The sequence below is a fragment of the Cupressus sempervirens genome, chromosome 4 (assembly GCF_028749045.1).
Source record: "Cupressus sempervirens isolate cs-2001-9-10 chromosome 4, ASM2874904v1, whole genome shotgun sequence".
Taxonomy (NCBI): domain Eukaryota; kingdom Viridiplantae; phylum Streptophyta; class Pinopsida; order Cupressales; family Cupressaceae; genus Cupressus; species Cupressus sempervirens.
In genome coordinates, this window is record NC_143121.1 from 328,068,795 (window position 1) to 328,090,859 (window position 22,065).

Consider the following 22,065-nt stretch of genomic DNA (forward strand, 5'->3'; position numbering starts at 1 on the left):
GCCGCACAACACGAGCAACTAAGGTCGTGTAGCATGAACAACCGAATACTGCCAAGAACAGAACATTACAATGGTATCAGAGAAGAAAACGTTCGGAAGCATCTCCAAAACTTTCGGGAACATTACCAAAACTGTTCGAGAACATTACAGAGATGAGTGAAAATGGAAGTGGAAATTGAAATTACATGCATGTGCGGATGGTAAATGAGATGTAAAACATGTAATCGCATTTGACGAATGAGATGAAAAATGTTGTGACATGAAAGATGGAAACAGAATGTGATGATGCTCTCACATGAAATGGAAGATGAAGTGAAATGAAACTTGACCAAGTTCTTGGGAAAGAACTTGCAACTCTTCAAAATGGTGAAAAACCAGAAAACAAGCACACAAAACATAAAAAATTCAAAAGAAAAACGTATCTTTGGCAAATGACTCAAACATGTCAACAAGCAAAGCACTTCAATATGCAATTTCAAATTTGAAGTTTGGGAAAAAACCAAAAACATGAAAATGAACCATTTCATCATTTTTAAAAGAAAAATACACTTTTCATGGCAACAATTTCAACAACTGTAAATCATCAAGCTAAAATGTGCATAAAATCAGCAAGATAAACACAAATTTATTAGCAAGAAAGAATATGCCCGGTTACAAGATGATTAAGTACCAAAAATGAAGGAGGGAAAACCTCCAATAATGAAAATTTCTTCAAGAAACTTAGACCTTTTCAAACTTTAAAAGAGGAATCTGTAGTGGGCAGCAAATGAGGCGGTTTAGATGGGCAATGCCAAAAACGTCCCCTAAGAAAGCTCAAAATTCCAACGTTTTTGGAAAATGCATGCCCATGGGACATTTTTGCAAAAAACGTGAATCTCCAATGGTATGAAACAAAATGTTTTTGGTTTCTAAACACAAAAATGAGAGCCAAGATGTATTAAAAACCACAAAACATGCCAAAACGCCTACTCTTGCAAACACGTGAGCCAAAAATGAAGATTTTAAGTGTTTTCCTCCAACAAGTGCCCATGACTGGAGTTCAAAATAACGTTTTTTAGCATGAAATCTCAACATTCAATGTTTAGAAACCCATAGATTTGCAAAAACGACCCCAATGAAGAAGATTTCAAGAAATTTCATGGAGGAAATCAAGCAAAAGCTTCAAAAATGTGTTCTTGAGAGTCCATTGCATGAAGTTTCTCCCAAAACGGGTTTTGGAAGGGCAAGAGCATGTGTTCTAATGCAAAACGCACCTTTTGGAGGTGAATGCATATTTAAAAGCATGCATATGCAACTCAAGGCAAAAGCTCACCTTGTTGAAGTCATTGCATATTTTAAGTGAGTTTACATACAATGGCATCAAAAAGGTCCAGTTTTGATGACTTTTAAACATTAAGTTGGATTTTACATGCAAAGGCATGAAAAAAGTCCACTTTTGATGACTTTTACATGCAATGACATGAAAAGGGTCTACTTTTGATGACTTTAAGTGATTTAATAAGCACATGTCAATTTGATTTCAAAAAAATATTACTTAAATGGGACATTAATTATATTTACATATCATATTAACAATATAACATGTAAATATCATTTAATAAGTAATATCTACTAGAGCAATTGATTTAAATGTCAAAAATAAAATTGAACTATATAGTTAATATCTAAGTCACAAGGTTCGAGTTCGAGTTCGAGTTCGACGACTATGAAATTCGGATGAAGTTCGACAAGTCAAAAAAATCTTTAAAAATTCGACATTAAATTCGTCCAATGTAATTTAAAAAATATATAAATATATACTTATTTTTATTATATTATATTTTAATAATTGATAAATAATATAAGTATTGTGATGTTTAATTATAATTTATAAGCACAGACTATTTATTATTATATAATATAAAATAATATTGACATATTTTAATATTTGATAAATAATATAAAATTCATAACAATAATAAATTAAATATTAATAATAATAACAATTTTTTTGGTATAAATATCAAGTAAACCTAAAATTATATACTTTTAATACATTAAACATACTATAATAAAAATTCAAAACTATTAAATAAAACCAAACCTAAATAATCTCGAAACATTACAAAATAATTATACCCCAAACTGTTGACGGGAGGAATGGAAGCGGAGTCGGAGTTTTCTCAGACGCCGTTCGCAGGGTATTAAGTTCATACATGGAAAGAAGACACCGTTCGTTCAAGAGAAAGCAGGCAGGAAAGAAGAAGACTCATTACACAAACTCCCCTGTGACTACACGAGAAAGCAGACGGGAAAGAAGACGACCCATTACACGGACTCCCCTGTGACTGTACACGGACTCACTCACCTGTACATGGACTCCCCTGCACTCACGGTTTAGAAATGACAACCTACGACCAATACACAGAGTTATCTGCACTCAAGGTTTCAGAAACGACGAATTTAGGCCGAACTTATACGAATTTTTTAATATTTCTTTAGGTTCGCCGAATTTCGAACCTGAAGCCGAAAATTCGGCGAACCTTGTGACACAGGTTAATATGGTCACTTAAGTGAAAAATCAAAAAGAAAACAAACTTAAAAATATAACATAAAGTGCACTATAGTTACTTTAAGTGAAAATTTAATTGATAAAGTAACTTACAAACATAACATAAAGTGAATTTAAGTTATATTTTTCAAAAAAAAGAATGTCAAATTAGAAATATAACATGATATTTTTAATTCATGTTGTTGCATCAAAAAGATCCACTTTTTGGGCACTAAAATGGTTATATCTTTTGACTAACAACTCCGATTAAGCTCTAGGTTAGATCAAATCGAAAGGTAAACCGAAAGCCATGCCTTGAGCAAAACCAAAAGACTAAAAACCAACAAACACAAACTCAAAAGCAAAGAAAATGATGATGAAGTCCTCAAAAATCAAGCATAGGCTTGACAAACAAAAAAACAAAAAAGGACTTGACGAAAGCCTCCAGTGAAAGAATTTGATATGGGAATTGGAGTTGATTGATCGATCAACATTAAGCAATTGAATAACAAATTTAACTTAGAGAGATGTGAAACTAGTTTGAAAAGTTTTGTACTATTACCAGCATTTTGTGGTGACAAAATGCAGGACAACAAATAGAACTTACAAAATCAACATCTTTGTGTAAGATTCCTCAAAGCAGTAGTTTTCTTTAACCATGGTATTGCGGAGTGGCAGGCGATGTGAGCACAAGAAATTATAAGTTGGCAATGCCACCAAGATACAGCACTGAATCAACTGTATGATTTCATTTGCATTACCATAAGTAAAAACTAAGTTTGAAAAACAGTGGTGCAATTGGTGGGTTATTCCCATACGTAAGGAATAAGTTTTCACAATACGTGTGTCGGAGCCTTACTCTAATACTGTCGATTATTTTGATGTTTACACTACCTAATCCATTGACTTGCGGGAATCAATTAGTAAGTTTGTTGAAATCAATCATTTCTTTTGCAATTTCGAATAGTCATATTCGTGGCTTTTCTCATTCTGTGACAAACACTACTTCCTTAACAGTCTATTCATATGAGGACAGTGCTCTTGATAAACTATGAATAAGGATTGTTAATTTGTCTTCTCATATCTGTACAAGTCTACTTGAAATTTAATATTTCTTCATGTTGTCAATCTCCTCATTTCAAAAGACTAGTGTTTGCAATTTTTATGTGGATCCCAGAAATTCATTCCAGCTCTAATTCCATGTTGGTTTTCGATGATCACTACAAATGTAATAGCATTGCCTTTGTTCAGTATGTGTGTCCAAAGGGCAGCAATCTCTCTATGTATTGTGGATGAGACATGGATGGACATGTCCGTTCATGAGACATGTCTATTCCTTAATATATAATTAATATAACAATTTGTTATTTAAGTACACATACCTATATATATATATATATATATATATATATATATATATATATATATATATATATATATATATATATATATATATATATATATATATAACTTCAGTTTTGTCTTAGAAGTTTATCCAACTGAAGTTACCAAATATTAACAATATGAATTAAGTCAATTCTGAAAACTAAATGCGAAGTTTGAATGCAATTGGATCACAGTACTGCAATCTCGATCTAAAGAGATATTCATCATTTTATGAATTTCGATAATTTATCTCTTGTGATTGATCATCTTATATATTCTAGTCAAGAGGCATATAGAGGGCGGTTGTGACTATTCAACTACATGTCTCTTTGAAGCATAGTAACGAGACTCGCCGTGAGTCAGGCAAGTCCTCTAAGTCAGCGAGTCAAGTTACCTCAGCCGAGTCAAAATGACCCATGACCCTGGCTCAACAGGTCAACTCGGCTGACTTGCTTGACTTGCCTGACTCGGCTGGGTGACTCAGCCGACTCATCCAACTTGGCTAATTTTATTTTATTTTGCCTTTGTAGTTACGTAATCGATGTATGTTATGTATGTGATCAAATTACCTTCTATTTTATAATGTTAGTCTTTAATCTTTATTCAAGAATGGGTGCATGGAATTAATTTAAATCCAAAAAAATCTCTAAATTTCAAGGGTTTTATCACTTTTCCAAGTCACTACCGAGTCACAGGCAAGTCCGAGCCGGGTCATGAATCAAGTTACCCTTGCCGAGTCCGAGCTGGGTCCGAGTCTCGTTACTTTGCTTTGAAGAGACACGAAGGCATAAACTTAATTAGCCAACAGACCTGAATGTTATCAAGTATGATTAGTCACCAAAAAAATTATCATGAGAACCCATGGTTATCGAGCATGAAAGCCAATTTCAACATTAAAGCCTCTTATCTGAATATAGAAGATAATAACTCGCTCTCATATGATCTTCATTCAATCGATGTGATCAAGGATTTACTGCCCAATCCAAGAGTTAGACACAACCTGATCACTCCAATTTTCATATTTAATTGATAATGATGATGATGTCAGTTCAATACAAGTATGATCTCAGCAAGATAATTTTAATGTCTATGTATATGTGTGTATGCATGTATATCAGTTCACGTGGTGAGCTGGTATACATACATGCACACACATGTGCATACAGTTGCCATGTTGGTCTATCCTTGAATTCTGACATACATTATCATATCTTAGCACTCCCTCTTACTAGGGAAGGTAACTATGTATGAATTGGTTTAGATATCACCTAACTCATCATATATAGAACATCAAGTCACATGACATTCCTATATCCTAGTTATGGTATGTGCACAAACATCACGTCACATGATGTCTACCATAACATATCATGGCATGTCCGCGGATATTACGTCACAGAAATCCACCATGATTATCTCATAAAAACCATATTGATACACAGTCGATATCAAGTCAGCATGATATCTATCAATAAGTCCAAGAGATATTAACTATCAAGACATTTCCATTAATATCAAGTCAACATGATATTCCTCGTGATAGTGAACATTGTAAAGTCGTCACCTTACAATGTTGAATAAAAGTATACATTATCAAAAAGATCGTCACCTTTCAATAATGTAAATAGGGGGCCCATAAAGTCATAGAATCACACATATAACAAAAGAGTTTATACATTAAATTAAACATCTACGAAGCCATGATATCAAATACAGAGCACGGATTCTTTCACTTGGTGTTGTCATGTTATCATACACATGATATCTACCATGAACCATATCAGAGGGTGGATCCACTATGGCTCAATTCATAGGGTGAAAATAATGATTTTCACTTCAAACTTCTCTCTCAAAAGAAAGAATATGCAAGGATACAAATAAAAAATTACTCATGCTGAAGTTCCTTTTTCAAATGAAGCTTAATTCTCCAACGTATCAAGATTGTCCCAAAAGTACACAAAACCTCTCTCTAGCAATGAGGCTTGGTGAGAATGTAGGTCGTTTGTTCTTTAGTGATAATGCACCTCAACTAAAAGTTAGAAAAAAATCTTTCATCATGGTCTACTCCCTTTGAATCAATATTGTTGGATGCCAAAATATGTAGATCCTTAAGCTACTCCCTCTGTCACAGAGGCATGTTTTGTTCATATAGTCCAATATGGAAAATATCTTCTTCAAATGTACTCGTTATTAGGAACATGATTTATTAGTTTTAATAAAAAAACATACTGTTCACAAGAGCGACTTTCCATACACAAATTTACTTGTCTAATTCCACAGTAACATGAGTGAATGTAATTAATTATGGATTTATCCCCTAGTTTGGCTACATCAGGCATTCATGCTATTTTGGCTTCCTTCTAAAGCTCAAACTATATTCGTCAACCTCCCAACCTCCTCATCCAAGGTTTGCTTCTAAAGTAATGTTATTTTCTTCTCCTTTGATAATGTTTCAACTATCAACTTATTCTCATGACCGTAAGCATTTAAGTATCCATCTATCCTCGAAGATCAATTTAATCAAATCCTCTAGTTATCCCATTCTAATGGGCTCTCTAGAAGCATTACAAAGGAGTTGGGCATGTTCACAGAGCTCACTTTTCTAAGAATTTGAGATAATGACTTGTAGGGAACGATTCCTGTCGAGCTTGAAAATTTGAACAAGTCAACAATATTGAGGCTTGTTACTTGTTTGTTGGGTGGCCCTGTACCACCCAAACTAGGATAGTTGGCAGAGCTTCAAACATTGAATTTACGAGAGAAAAGACTCAATGGCACAATTCCCAAGGAATTTATGCAATGTAGCGGCATCTAGTGATGTCTCTTACAAATATCAATTTGGAAGTAAGAATCCCACCTACACTCGGCACCCTCCAGCAGCTTATCAAACTGAATTTGGCCAACAATACTCTGACTGGACATGTGCCTCCTGAGTTTGGTAAGCTTAGTACTTTTGTTTACTTGAATCAGCTTGGGAACACACTTAGTGATCATGTTCCATCGGAACTCATTGTGCTTCTGCGGCTTCAGACTTTAGATTTGTCTCGCAACAATCTTACTAGGATCATTCCCACCCAGCTTGGCATGCCGAAGAATCTAGAGTTTCTCGTTTTGTCAAATAATTCTCTACAAGGCACTATTCCGAAAAGGGTTTGTGAGAGCATAGCATTGAGACATCTTTATTTGTCCTTTAATGGCTTCATTGGAGGCAGGCATTCCAAAAGGTAGTCAATTATTCATACTTGGAGCAGCTAGATGTTTCCAATAATGAGCTCAGCAGTTCACTTCCCTCCAATATTGACAGCTTAATCAATCTCGTCAATCTTCTACTGCACAATAATTGCTTGACAGGAAACATCCCTCCAAGCATTGGTAATCTGACCAATTTACAAATTATATCTTTGTACCACAGTCAACTACTAGGGAGATTCCATCGGCAATAGGACAACTTGAGAACCTGGAAATTTTGTATCTATATGAAAATCAGCTGCCTGGCAACATTTCACACGGAATGACTTGGATGATAAGATTCCATCGGGTTTGGGGGAGTGCAAAAATCTGGCAACATTGGACTTGGCGGACAATAGCCTCTCGGGAAGAATTCTTGCTACTTTTGGACTTCTTGAAGGATTTCAATTTTTGCTTGTGTACAATAATTCCTTAGAAGGGTCTCTTCCTCGTGAGCTTTCCAAGTGCAAAAAGTTAACAAGGGTAATTTTCTCAAACAACATGCTGAGTGGAAGCTTGGTTTCGTTGTCTTCACCAAGATCATACCTATCATTAGATTTGACAAATCCTAGATTTGAGGGAGAAATTCCTCCCCAACTTGGATATTCTGCAGAAACTGGGGGAGTTGAGACTGTTTTTCAATTTTCTATATGGAACTATTCCTCCACAGCTCTCCAACTGTACAAATTTATTAACGTTGTTTCTGGACAACAATCGACTATCTGGAGATGTACCTTCCCACCTGCGAAACTTGGTTGCCCTCAATGTCTTAAACATGCAAAAAAAACTAGCTATCGGGAAACATGTCAAACAATTCTCTCGTGGGATCCATTCCAATGGAGATTGGAATGATTGAGAATCTACAATGATTTCTTGACTTGAGGAGCAGCAAATTATCAGGAACGGTTCTCACTTCGCTTGGTAAATTAGTAAAGCTGAAAGTGTTGCATCTCTCTAATAATCAACTTGAAGCTCTCCTCCTACAAGAGCTTGCAGATCTTAGTAGCTTGAATACTCTCAATCTGGCCAATAATAGGCTTGAGGGGCAACAGCCTCCAAGTCCTCTAAAGAAAAAAATCAAGGCTTCTACCGTTATCCTCTGATTTCTGTGCAGCAAATAACTTGGCCTCTAAGAAGAAAGAATTAGTGTTTTGGTCTCCAGACCCTTTTTCTTCCTCAAAGCTTAATTATATTTTTATCTCAGGAATCTAAAAACATCATATAGACAATGGGGATTCAAGCATCGCACATGTTTATTTCATTTGCTTTAAAGCAATCGTTTCAACGTAGTTACATCATCAACAGGGCTTCAAATCGAACATTACCGCAGATGCATGGATCGACTATACTAGATATTAGTGTAGGGCTTTGGAAAAATGAATTACCCCATTAATCTTGCACTGTATTTATTCATTCATCTCGCGTAGTCAAGGATCAAGCCAAAGCAAGAATTGTTCATTCTAACATATGTTTCTCTCCCAAATATTCTTGCCTTCACCTTTTCATGTGACTTGCAGTCCTTGTTCATCTCGCATCATAACTTGACAACATTTCATTAAAAGGTATTAAGCACCTGATTTCAATTGCCAACTGGACCAAATGCGTTCTTGTTTACCGAAAGAAGATAACTAACCAAAACAAAGGGCTTGGGCAAATATCGATGTGACTGAATCTAAACCATGACTAATCAGATTAAACAATCATTTGCTTCCTCTTCACGGGAAGATCGAAGAGTTGATTGGATTGCTCCTTTGTTCTTTCCGTGGGTGCCTACGAAATCCCATGATTGACGACCTGTAAAAAGCCAACATAGCATATGCATAGAACAATATCCACCGTTTGTCTTTGTGAACATTGCATTCGTACATAAAACATATATCAAGGTGAGCAATCTGATTTCTCAAGTTTAATTTTGGATCTGCCTTAAACTTGGCTCTGATACCATGTAAATGTTAATTAAACTTATGATCGGACTGTTATGGTTATGGCTTATTTGTAGATTTGATGGATATGAATTAAGTCAATTCTGAAAACTAAATGTAAAGTCTGTATGCAATTCGATCACAGTACTGCAGTCTCGAACTGAAGAGATATAATCATTTATGAATTTCGATAATATATCTCTTGTGATCGATCATCTTATATATTGTAGTCAAGAAGCATATAGAGGGTGGTTGTGACTGTTCAACTACATGTGTCTTTGAAGAGACACAAAGGCATAAACTTAATTATGCCAACAGACCTGAAGGTTATCAGGTATGATTAGTCACTAAACAAATTATCAAGATAACCTATGGTTATCGGGCATGAAAAAGTCAATTTCAACGTTAAAGCCTCGGATCTGAATATAGAAGATCATTACTGAATCTCATATGATCTTCATTCAATCGATTTGATCAGGGATTTAATGCCCAATCCAAGAGTTAGATATAATCTGATCGCTCAGGTTTCCATACTTAATTGATAATGATGATGTCAGTTCGATACAAGGATGATCTCAGCAAGATAATTTTGAAGTCTGTATATGTGTGTGTATGCATGTATATCAGTTCACATGGTGAACTGGTATACATACATGCACAGACATATGCATACAGCTGCCATGCTGGTTTGTCCTTGAATTCTGACCAATGCTATCATATTTTAACAAATGGGATTATAGACCAACAACTGTAGCACAATGGTTCGAGTTTCATAGAGAAAACCCACAAGTTTTGCTCAAAACAGACATGCAATGGAACTGCAATTTTGTGCAAAATCATCAAAAACACTTCACACAAATCCATATAATTCATGCCTTGATCGATCCCAATGTGTCATCTCGGCTTGAATACCATATTACAAAGAGTAAAAACACAAAAAAGATTACCAAGATATTCGATATTAACAAAGCAACAAAAGACTCCTTAAATAAGAGATACAAAAGTTTATCCATTAAGGATAAGATGAGTAACAAAAAGAACAAAATAATATTCCTAAAGTTTATCCTGGGGATTCAACTGACCATTATAAATTAATAGTCCAATATTACTTTAATTTTTATTAGAAAATCTAATAATTACCTGAAGATATGGAGATATAAGTTCCTTGTTGTAAGATAATTCATCTATGACAATCTCCAAAACAGGTGTCCTATGTGAATCACACAGAGAAGTGAATGAAAAACAAGATTCTAGTTGAAATTCCCAAATTTAAGATATATATATCATTTTACCGGTAGAAACTAATGCTGTTTAGAAGTAATTAATCACTTAGCATCCAATGACATAAGTTACTTACCGAGAACCATCTGATCGAGATGTCCACCTATTTTGGTTTGCTTCTTTCTTAAGGATGTCTAATTCCATCACCTGTTTTTCATGACATGTAACCAGAATATTAAGTTCACTATAGCTGTCTAGGAAAAAATATTTGTAGAGAGTTAATAGAATAGTCATTACCAGTGTAAGCAGTGTCTCTACAGATTGGCAGAGTGTATGTCTAAACTCAGTTTCTGTAAGGTGTGCTGCCAGGTTTTGTTTCTGTGAAGGCTCATTGGGTATACAATCTGAATTATGTTCAGTGTCAAGATCCATTGGGGAATCATCTCTAGTTGTTACAGCAACAATATGCATCAAATTTTTTACTAGATTTTTAAAATTTGCTCTTTGTGATCCCTGCAAGAACCAGAATTGCTTGGAATGTGAATGGGATTCTGCTGTCTTTGCTATTATACCAAAGTAGAGATAAGCTATCACTTGCATTATGCTCCATGATGTGCCAGAGAAAAAAAAAATTCCACTATATTTATCTAAAATATTAAAATAAATGCACATTACCAATAGCTGGTTAAGGAAGGAATTTCGTATAATGGGCCATTTCAGGTTCACTGCAACAAAAGACTGGCCAGTTAAATTGTTCACGTGTTTGTTGATTATCAATGAGTTCAAATCAAAATTCAAATCTAGAGGCAAAGCACAATAAATCCAATGCTTACATTTAAACACCTGATAGCGAGAAATAAAATCCATTTTAAGAAGAGTGACAACATACTGGAACATCATTATCTTTGACATGATCTGTAACAACAATAAGTGGCTTAGAAAAGAAATTAAACGAATGAAACAATCTATGTCCCAAATAGAATTTTTAAATTTTCCCTAATTGCACCATCGAATTACAAAAAAAAGTGAAAGGCATTTCTCAAGCTTGTGGAAAGGCATCACGGTTAGGGTTTCCAGGAATCACAAGAACTGTTTGTCTCATGATGACTTTTATCAATGACGGATGTAGGGCTATTGATCCTTTGCACTACTCTATTCCTGTATGCCTATATTTACAATGTTTTTGTTCTCTAGCTTTACCAGTTATAGTTTCAAAGTTTTGTTGCTTTTTGCTCTACTATTTTTCAATGGCAGATAAAAATTTGTCTATTGGTTCTACGAAATCAATGAAAACACCTGTTTAAGTTTATATATCCATCTTTGATTATTGCCCTCACTGATGAAGGACCTCAGGCTTTTGATTCTTTGTGCTACTCTATTTTTGTATGCCTATTGAATTTTTTGTGATCTTTCGCTTTACCAGTTATGTTTCAAAGCAAAGTTGCTTTTTTTTCCTAGCATTTTTCCAAGCTAGCTAAAAATTTATCTACCGAAAAAACAATTCAGAAATAAAAAAGGTGCCTGTTACAAAGGTTGAAGACCACTCTTCCAGAAGTGGCTCTCGTCCCTCTGTTAAAGCTGAAAATATTTTCCCTGCTACGATATGAACTTGACGAAAAAGCAAAGATGTAATCTATTACCTGCTAACTTGATTTATCTCAAAATAGATGTTGCAAATTTTGTTGAATGAAATTATTGATGTATTTACAATATTTTTAACTATTTAAGAAAAACCCTCGTGCAGTTAAAACCCTTCAAAATCTTCATATGCAGTTTGTGACTTATCATTCTATTGAGGACAAGGTTCACACTGAAGAATCATGGTTTCCTGCCACCCTTGTGCAGTTCATTATTTATCCTTTTATTGAGGACAAAGTTCATAATGAAAAGTCATTGTTTTCTACTGTTGCAGGAAATAAACTCATGGTTGAGATTCACTAGTTATGCAGTGGCTTAGACCACCATCTTGGCCATTATCATGCATTTTTACATTTCCTCTTTGTTAGAATTATGCCACTAACGACCATTTTTAGATGATTAAATACACAGATTGACAGTTTTAAGAATTTCTGAGATGATAATTAACAGCTATTTTCTGTTAATTCCAGTAACATTATCGTCGTTGATCTATTTATACAAATTTTAAGTCAAGAACTGTACCTATCACTCCTCATGGCTACATGAGTTCCTTCATATCTGTATGTTTACAAATGGAACCTGCTGGGAGGCCTTGCAATTATTTTGTTGGCTCTATTCCCTCTTTCCTAAATAAAGAACATTTTTTCTCTTATTTGGGAAAATAGGAAAACAGCAATTGCAGTACTATTTAAATTCTACTCTCTTAAAGTGACTGTGAATAACACAACTCCAGCACATAGGAGTCAGGACCTGTCAATGAATTATTTTACACACAAAATAATGCTCTCGTGTTCCCAGTTGCTGTCATGCTTCAAGTTGTACTCTTCTTTTTTTATCCATCCTCTTTAGTATTATTTCAAGATTTGGATGGGAAAAAGTAAATCCAAAGAAAGCCACAACACCGTACATACTTACCTTTGTGTCCTCTATAAATCATCTTTCCTCCATATTCAACTTTAGTCCTACCATGAAAACCCATGTGAACTCGAATTTGAATGATTTAGACTCTAAAGCATGATAAATCTTGCTTTCGACCAACAATTTCTTCTAACTCAACTCTTGCTTACTAAGATTAAATACATAAAAAAAATTCAATAAGTTCCTGCGACATATCCCCATCTCAAAATAAAAATATGGTTGCTCTACATACAATGTAATTATAGGTAATCAGTGGCATGAATTATGAGTTTTGGTTTTGCATGGGTAAGCTTCTAATGACTATAGCAGGAGTGAACTCTAGAGATGGCACAAGACTAATCTGCCCAAAGTTCCCTGGATAAATTAAGGGCATTACAATATGGAAGAGCAAAAGGAAGATAAAGTTAGCATTAAAACCCTGTCATGGAAAGGTAATTAACTGTTTTTTGCCCCTAATCTAAAAGAAACATTACTCGATCCACTATTGAAAATCAAAATGGCCAAGAAAGGCTTTATTCTGCACTTGACAAGATGTACATAAATAAGCATTCTTTTTAGGATTGTGATATTACGGGCAGTACGTTTAGGAAAGTTATCCAATCAACTATGTCTCACTACTACACTGTTGAGATCTCAGTCATGTTTCAGGAAGCTAATACTGGATCAGTAATCATAGAGAATTTTAAAAAGACCATACAAATTGAATATTTATCTTTTACAAGATAGAGACTACATCAATGAGGTCCAAAAAACTAGGAACACTAATAAAAGAATTTCCTCTCAAAAACTGCTATAACTTTCAGAGAGAGTTTGACTGGTCGCTAGAAGACTTTCCTTAGCACAATTGGAATGAGGAGGCCACTGGAAGATGGGAGAAAGGTTTTGAATATGAAGTGAATATAACTGAATGTGAAGACCTATTCAAAATAATTCTAGTACCATAGTTCTCCAGAATAGTCTTGTCAAATTAAACATGAATGCAGGTGTCACTGGGATTTTATTGGTCCAGGGATCAAAATGAACACAATGCTAAACTAGATTACAAGCAAAAAGATTTATTTTTTAAAAACAATATCTTGAAAGTTAAATTTAATTGAGAAAGAATAGGATCCATTTATATGAATCTTAGCATCTTCCAATGCTACGTAGAATCCGAAGAAATGGACCCCTCTGAAGAAGGTTGGATTAATAATTAATTTCGATGGGGCATCTAGGGGGAATCCTTGACCATCTGATGCTGGGCGTGTTGGCTGGGTGTGTTGCAAAAGATTTGAGCGGTAAGATCATTTGCTTGGAGCATGACGAAATTGTCTTCAGATGCGAATAACATTGCAGAGGCCAATGGATCCCTGCTTGCTACTAAGTTAGCCAAAAAATTATCACTTTCGAAACTTCATCTCAAATATGTAACTCTCATATTATCACCAATGCTGCCATTACTGAAAGGGCCAAATTTTCAACATTAGACAAATTCATTATGGTGGTGAATGAAATCCTTTCAACAGACAAAAATTTTAATGTTTCTCATGTGAGGGGTGATGTAAATCAAAAGGCAAATTGTTTTTCCAAGCTCGTAGTTGGCATGGTAGGGAATGATGACGTGGTTGCCTTTCAAAACAAGGAGATTTCAAAATTGAATGGCATGCCATTAATGAAGGGAAAAAGGTACATGGACCAAGAAATTATTGAGTGACACTGTACAGGTGCATTTGGACATGCCAATCTAAGTGTGCAAGAGTTATTACCTCTCCTCTCGCATGTCCTTCTTCCATGTTTGTTTAAAGGTGATCTTTCTAGATGGCATTTACATTTCTCTTGTTGCTAGTTCATGGTTTCAAATTGTGAAGATCAAGTCATATTTTTCACTCCAAGCTGGCAAAGCGAAGGTGGCTTTTTGGTGAGGAGTTTTGAAGAATATCTCTACAACATTTTCACTTTGAAGGATGAAAACTTCCTACTCTAGATCAAGATGATCTTGGGTATGCATTTCCTACGAGCGGAATATCTTATGGTACCAACGTGGACATATCCTCCCTATTTATGGTCTAGTGTTTGGAATAGATTACAAATGCCACACTTGGAATCAATGTATAAAGGAAGAGTGGAGGAGAGGGATGGAATCCCTTCTCACTAACACTAGGCTTAGAGAAGGCTTTGCTGCTGCGGGGGGTGTTTGGATGCATACGGGCAAATCCAAATACCCCTACCCTCATCTGTCCTTTCATTCTTTAGAGTGCATATGAAGCTAAGGAGGAAAGCTGGGCGGGAGCCCAAGTTGGGATCCATGGGCTCAAACATCAAGGAACTCATGGCCCAAAGACATATAGAGAATCTAGAGAAACAAGGCAAAGGAGGGCCATTGGTAGAGAATGCCATCGTGGGAGCCGGTTGGTAGAAGCAAAGTGGATGCCCTGCTTGAATTAACTGCTCTCATGGGTGGCAGTAATCATCCCGGTTAAGATTGTTGCATTGCCTCTACTTCTTTTGTTTGGAAGGGTTTCAAGCTAAGTGTCCTTCGCCAATTTCTTCTATTTCCATTGATTTTCCTGAAGTAACTCTCTGTATTGCAATTGTTATTATCTCCACCATGGGTGCTCTGATGGGTGGGTCTTGAAGACTTATCTTTGTTGGAGATTTTTGGTCAAGTAGGGTGGTCAGGATGGGAATATTTTGGATAACTATTGAAGGCAAGACTGGTCCACAGGATGGACATCTGTATTTTTTTCTAATTTGCATGCTTTTATTATATATATAATAATAGGCATGTTTAACAATTAAAAAAAAAGTTAGCATCAAAAGTGACCACAAGAGAACTAAACATGTCCTTCAGGTATTCTATATGGGCCAATTTACTTCAGAATGCAGCAAGGTTAATAAAAAGGTCAGAGACCTTTCTAGAAAAGTAATTTCTATAAAAGTGGAAAAGAATGACGATGTTTTTCTTCACAAAGATCTCTTTGAAGAATAGACATGTTTTTACATCAACTATTTTATAAATGGAGTGTCTTTTGGATGAGACGGTCTTTCCATTTAATTCTATGAAGAAAATTGATTGGATTGTACACAATGGATTAGAAGTCTATAAAGAAAGGCTATAAAAGTAGGCAAATTCAGAAGTGAAATAAAAAAAGGTGTGAATGGTTTTCTGCAGTATTTGGAGGAGATGGAAGTTCGAAACATTTGATTAATGGTCATGAATGTTCATCTCAAATTGAGAATGATTTTGTCAACTACAAGTCCAAGTGGTGGAATCTTGCATTTAATGACAAGCATTGAGCCCCACTAGGCAGTATCTGGCGAGGTGTTGGAATGCTAAAATCTGCAAAAGATTTTGTGCTATTTTTTATGGTAGCAATTTGAGTTCTTGGATTTACATTCAGTCAAAATTTCAATTTCCTGATTTCCAAAACAATACCCACTCCATTTTTAAGACAGCTATATATGATTTTTAAGCTTCCACTTCGTATTAAGTTCAATATAAAAATCTGCAGCAATGTTAAATGGAAGAATGACACTCCTTTACTTAAGCCAAAACTAAGGATATATAGAACTATTGAACACTACTAATGAGGTGATTGATATGCTTAACTTGATATGTAACCTTTCCCTATCTAATAAATTCTGGAATTTTTGTCTTCAATCATTTATAGCCTAAATGGATGGAACTTAAAAAGTCGCAGTTTAGAGGACTCCTGATCGTAAAAAAATATTGATACTGTCACTGTCACCATTCTAAGTATGTTGGAATTTTTCAATATGTTTGTCCTATATGTCATTCATAATTGTCGGGAGTCTAATCTTCATCTTTTACTAAATGTAAATCTGCCAATAATGTTTGATCTACGTTTATAAGAAATAAGTTGGGTGTAATAAAATGAATGTTAATATGTTGTGTAAAATTCTATTTGCCTTCATAAAAGGTTTTGACAAAGATTTTAACAGGAAATGGTTAATACTTTCCAATAAAATTTTATGGCACCTTTGGTGACCTAGGAATAACAATCAAGGAAAAAGAAGGGTCTTTGGGGATTCTTCTGGTGAATTCATGTTCTTTCCCATTGTCTTATTCTTATCTGATTGGAGACTAAATATTTCTCTATGCCTCAACAACCACATTTTTCAACGTTTTGGAGCTTGTTTGAAATTAATTATATCAAACAGAATGGCATGTGCCATAGGTTCCATCTGGCCTTGAAGGCCTCCATCTTGGCCAACCCTAGACCTATTGGTGAGAGTTTTGGTCCATTACAACATGCAGAAGTAAACACTCAATGTTTCGAAGGGAAACACCAAATATTCAACTCTCTCTTGATATGAAGTCACTTCTTATGCTAAGCTTGCAAAGTAAGATCACAAGGTGAATTCATGGTTCTTTTACTATGGATAATCCCTCAGTTTCAATGATGTGATTTGTTGAATCATCAAGGGAACTTGCACTAGTTCATTCAAGGCATGTCAACTAGACTCTAATGATTTGACTTTGGAATGTGCCATGAGAACATGCTTTAATTTTTAACTCTTGGACACTAACTTAAAATCTGCTACTACTTTTACCAAGAACAATGAATGCACGGAAATATTGATGGACTTGGACTCTACTAGGTGTAATCTCACGAGCAACTCCACCCACCTAGTTCAAGCTTCTATGGTAGATACTAAAGGTTTTCAAATCAATATTTCACCTTTAGTCTCGAATTTGTTCAAGTCTAATAAGTGAACATTTACAATTCTTTCCATCCACATAAACTAAACTACTCAAAGCAAAATCTATTGTAACAACTTGAACTGAAATTTAATCTAACAACTTGGAATGAAAAGCTATTCTAAATGAGGAATGTAAATAACCATGCAATAATGCAAACTTGATCACAAAAATTCACCATGCAACATGCAATAATGAAAAGTAGAACAATTTTGGCATTATATTAGCAACTATTCTCAAACAACCTCCTCTACAAATAAGAGGGGGTAGGGTTTATATAGGAGCCCCAATTATAATGAACTACCAAGATTGATTTAAAATCAATGACCCAAATTAATCCATTAAAAACCCTAATCAAGGCAACCAGAAGTAGCAAATAGAAATGAAGCACCACAATAAAAGCCACTGAAATAAATTCAAAGGCTTGGGGACCAATAAGAAGCAAGGAAGCCACTTAGTCATCATAAAGTCATGATCCAAGATGTATACTTCCTTCCTATTCTCCCTTCTAGCAAAATCAAGGAACTTGAGCAAAATTTTACTAAGTTCCTCCATGTCAAAACTATGAAGGTTGTCATGTTGCATCTTTGTAACCCCCAATTGCTCCATGCACGCATCTAGTGTGTTATCCCAATCTGAAGAATGTCAATGCAAATCATTAACAGGGAACATGGGTGAGAGGACGCCATTCAAGTGACTCTCTTCAAGAGAATCCATGCCCATGAAATAAATTGATTCCAACCTCTCCATTAAATTTTTGAAATCTAAATCATTAGAAGCATCAAAATCAAGATTGAGCAACTCCTTGATTACAATAAGGACCTTCAAATGCATCCCCGAGATAGGATCCTCAATATCACTACACAGTGTCAAGGCGTGCTCATATGTAGTCTTCTTGGTAACCAATGGGAGATACCAAAAGATAAAGGCAAAGGTGTTCCCCCTATCAATAACTCCCTCATATATCAGGACCGCTGTGGGATAGCTTTTAGTGACCTGAGATGAGGAATGACCTATTTGATGGGCTCAAATTCCTTCCATATTTCTTCTAATCCCTGTGCCTTTTCTATAATTATGGTGGTCTTTCCATGTGTTTGAACCATTTTCGTGAGAAAGGCCTCTGCTTGCGCTCTAATATCTCCTACCCATTTCTCTAAAATGTTGCCAGCACAATGAGAGCTCGAGGAAGTAGGAACTAACAGGACAAGTGTTGTGTCCTTGTGCCTCGCCGGATTCACATATTTGTTTATGATTTCTTTCAGCATCAATTTTTCTATGTCCATCTTCAGTTTACGCATTCTTTCTTTTATAGCATCTGTATTGCCCCTCAATTCATCAAACCCTTGAGTTGTACTCGTTGTACTACTTGAATGAGGAAGTATCGTAATCTTTAGGAGTGATCTCATCTACATTCTTGTCTCCTATAGGAATAGCCAAATGCACAGTACAAGACAATGTCTCATCCCTAGTGATCCTATGAATCTCTTTTGTTGGTTTAGGTTCCTTTGTTCCTCAATTCTGCTCAAAAATGTGACAATATGTTCGATAGAAGAAACTTTTTATTCCCTTCTTAACTTTATGGATTTCCTTAGGCATCCAAGAACCTTGGATAAGTCCATATTGTCATTCATCTACTTAGTCGCATTGAATCCTTTTAATGTTAACATTACCTCATTTTCCATCTCCTAAATGTTGGGATTAGGCGGCCTCATGTCATCATCCAAATCCACTACCAACTGCACTTTAGGGGAGGATAGAAATATCTTTGTATCCTGCTAAACTGAATGTGCAGATAAAGTTGTCTAGTGACTACCCCAAGATAATATCTTTATATCTTCGTCTTTCATTGCATCATCATCCAAAACATGCGCCTCTATCTCCCTAGTTGAGAAGAACTAGGAATAGGAGTAGGTGTAATGGGCTTGTGCCTTTGGCTCCCTAATTTCCTACTGATGGTCCTACCACAGGATGCTTGTAATGCCTCCCCCACCTTATCCTTTCCCTTTTAAACTTGCCTTGCCTCTTGAGAACATAATCTTGAAGTGCAAATGGTTCCCTCATTGCCCTTGGAGGAAGAGTCCTCCTTTTGCATCTTTGCATAGGTGAAGGTGATATCATGTCTCATCAACCTGTTTACTTGCTTGTTAACCAATGCCCTTGATTTATTAACTACTTCTCTCATCAAAATTCTCTGATCCAAGGGCTCATCCCTTTGTGACCAATTAGGTGACTCGATTACTTTTCTCTTCTCATATTCATAGCTAGGATGAAGTCTCTTTAAATTGATCTAGAATGGGGAGTACCCCACATTTCCTCATGAAATCAACTAACATTCTAGAGCAACTCTTCCTCCTCATAGCCTCTTCATCCATAAGATTCATCCAATAATCTTCTATGTCTACCTTGTGTCTGTATATCAATCCTTTGTAGGTTTGGATCTTTTGGAACAGATCAAAATCCTTCCTTGCATGATATGTTCGCCAACTAATAATACTATAGCTCTACACTTGCTATCCATGCTACATGTAATGAAGGGCAAGACAAGCATTTTTCCTAAAGTGATGGATGAAACACCCCCTGTTTGTGCCTTTCTTTCTACATAAGATTGAACTCTGAAATTTATCTTACCACCTCCAAAAAGGCTAGTTTATAGATAGGATACCTGGGGAGCTTGTATGGTTTGGAGGAAAACCTCTGGATCCTGATATAAGTGAAGGTAGCGAATTGAATATAGCAATTTCCATATTGTTGAATCAATTAGTTGCTTCCTTAGATAGTCTCATATGTCTTTCTCTTTTAAGTGAAAAAGCAAGTGATGTTCATATTGAAGATGTCATTTATCCTCCCATAACTCGCTCCGCCATGTAACTATAACTCAGGATGGTAGTAATAGATCGTGAATTGACCTTTCCCATCCCCAACTCGCCCTGACATATAAGGCATCGATACTTTATGTTCCTTGCTAATAGGTAGACCATGTAAGAACTCATGTAAATCTATTTTGTTTTCCTGAAGTCCTTCAATTGTGCGTCTATGTGGTGACTTATTATCCTAACCCAATTTATCATTACTTCACCTGTGGCTATCTTGTCTATGAAGTTGAACATTTAGATATCAAAGAAAGCTCCCTGAGTTGATCCCATAATTTTGTTCAACATGAACACCATGTCACTTTATTCATCTTTGAAGTCTTCGCTCACAAACTTCTTCGGTAGTTTGGAATGATGCTTCTTTGGTTCACTGACCCACTTCTTACTATAATATGCTTGCAAGCATCTGGCCTTTCTTCAAATAGCTTCTTGCTCTCTTCCATAGTCTTGATCTGCATCCCAAAGTGATACCGAACACTAAAAGTCTCTTTTATTGCCTCTTCACTCGAGAGTACAAGCACCCTTCCTTGAGCCTGAATTGTCCTAGTGTTTGGATCATTGCTTTTTGTGCATTCAACCATGAGCTCATTTCATTGGAAGGTAGGAGGAAATCCAATTGCCTAGTAAAGTCCATTCTTCACTATATTTACTACTAGTTGTGAAGGCAAGCAATCTTTGTGTCCATTCATTCTCTTCTTTAACTTCTTGAAATTAGCAAGAATTAAAGACATAAGAAATTAATGAGTTTTAGATCATGAAAGTTCTTGAATTTATCCATGGATTAACTTATCAATTTCACGCTTAATTTTAATGAACTAATCCAATGAAAGAAATAAGTAATGTGCAAGCAAGAACATCAAGACAGCAAGGATCCTTAATACTTACACAACCCTATGATTTTCTAACCAGTCATGATAACATCCCCACATCACTCCTATTAACTTGTCAAATTAACTTCAAATGATGATTTAGGCTCCCAATATAAACTAGGAAACAGATTACAAAGCCATCATGACAAGAAACTTGCCCTATCATTATGATGAAATTCAAACATCTGAAACTTATCCTCTTTGGATGATATTGATCTTCAAACCTGGCTTTTTTTTGCACAAGAATGATCCACAAACACTCAGCGACAAGCCTTATAGTGATTTGGCAAGGTGGTAAGTTTTCAGATTTTTTCTCACAATCACCCCTATACATGGATGCTTCGAATTTGGTCTGTAACCTAAATTTTCAGACCTCTAATGGCCTTGGAACAAGCCTCAAATCACCCCAAAATGACCTGCAATGAATTTTTAAAATGTCTGGCATGCTAAAAAAAAATCCATCACTTTTCAAAGAAAATTGCACAATATAGATGATTTTCAGATTTTGGTCTGGAAAACACATCCAATCAGCCCATTTAATGCATCAAATCACTCCAAAAATATTCCCTTTTACCTTGCCAACACTCAGCAATCCAATCTGGATCACTTTAGGGGAGGTATGAATTTTCTAGGAATGTCTCAAAATTCACCCATATATGGACGCTTCAGATATGGTCTGATGGCAAAGGTGTTTCAGACTTGCAGATGGCTTAGATTATGCCTCAAGATGTTACAAGGAGCCAGTAGCAAGATTTAGGACCAGATTAAAAACAAAAACAAA

General features: G+C 35.6%; 1 protein-coding gene across 5 annotated transcripts in view; it reads right to left on the reverse strand.

Moving 5' to 3' along the window:
• The window catches only part of SNI1 (negative regulator of systemic acquired resistance (SNI1)), a 212,568-nt gene that overhangs the window by 156,169 nt on the left and 34,334 nt on the right, over positions 1-22,065 (reverse strand). For all 5 annotated transcript variants that reach the window (XR_016363806.1, XR_016363807.1, XM_089825098.1 and 2 more), the window contains exons 8-12: positions 11,121-11,202; positions 10,963-11,012; positions 10,585-10,800; positions 10,424-10,494; positions 10,207-10,276 (exon numbers count right to left, since the gene is read on the reverse strand). Coding sequence is in view for 3 of the 5 variants with exons in the window: in XM_089825098.1 (XP_089681224.1) it covers positions 10,207-10,276; positions 10,424-10,494; positions 10,585-10,800; positions 10,963-11,012; positions 11,121-11,202 (489 nt within the window). In the remaining 2 variants the exon portion in view is untranslated. The remainder of the gene's footprint in view (positions 1-10,206; positions 10,277-10,423; positions 10,495-10,584; positions 10,801-10,962; positions 11,013-11,120; positions 11,203-22,065) is intronic.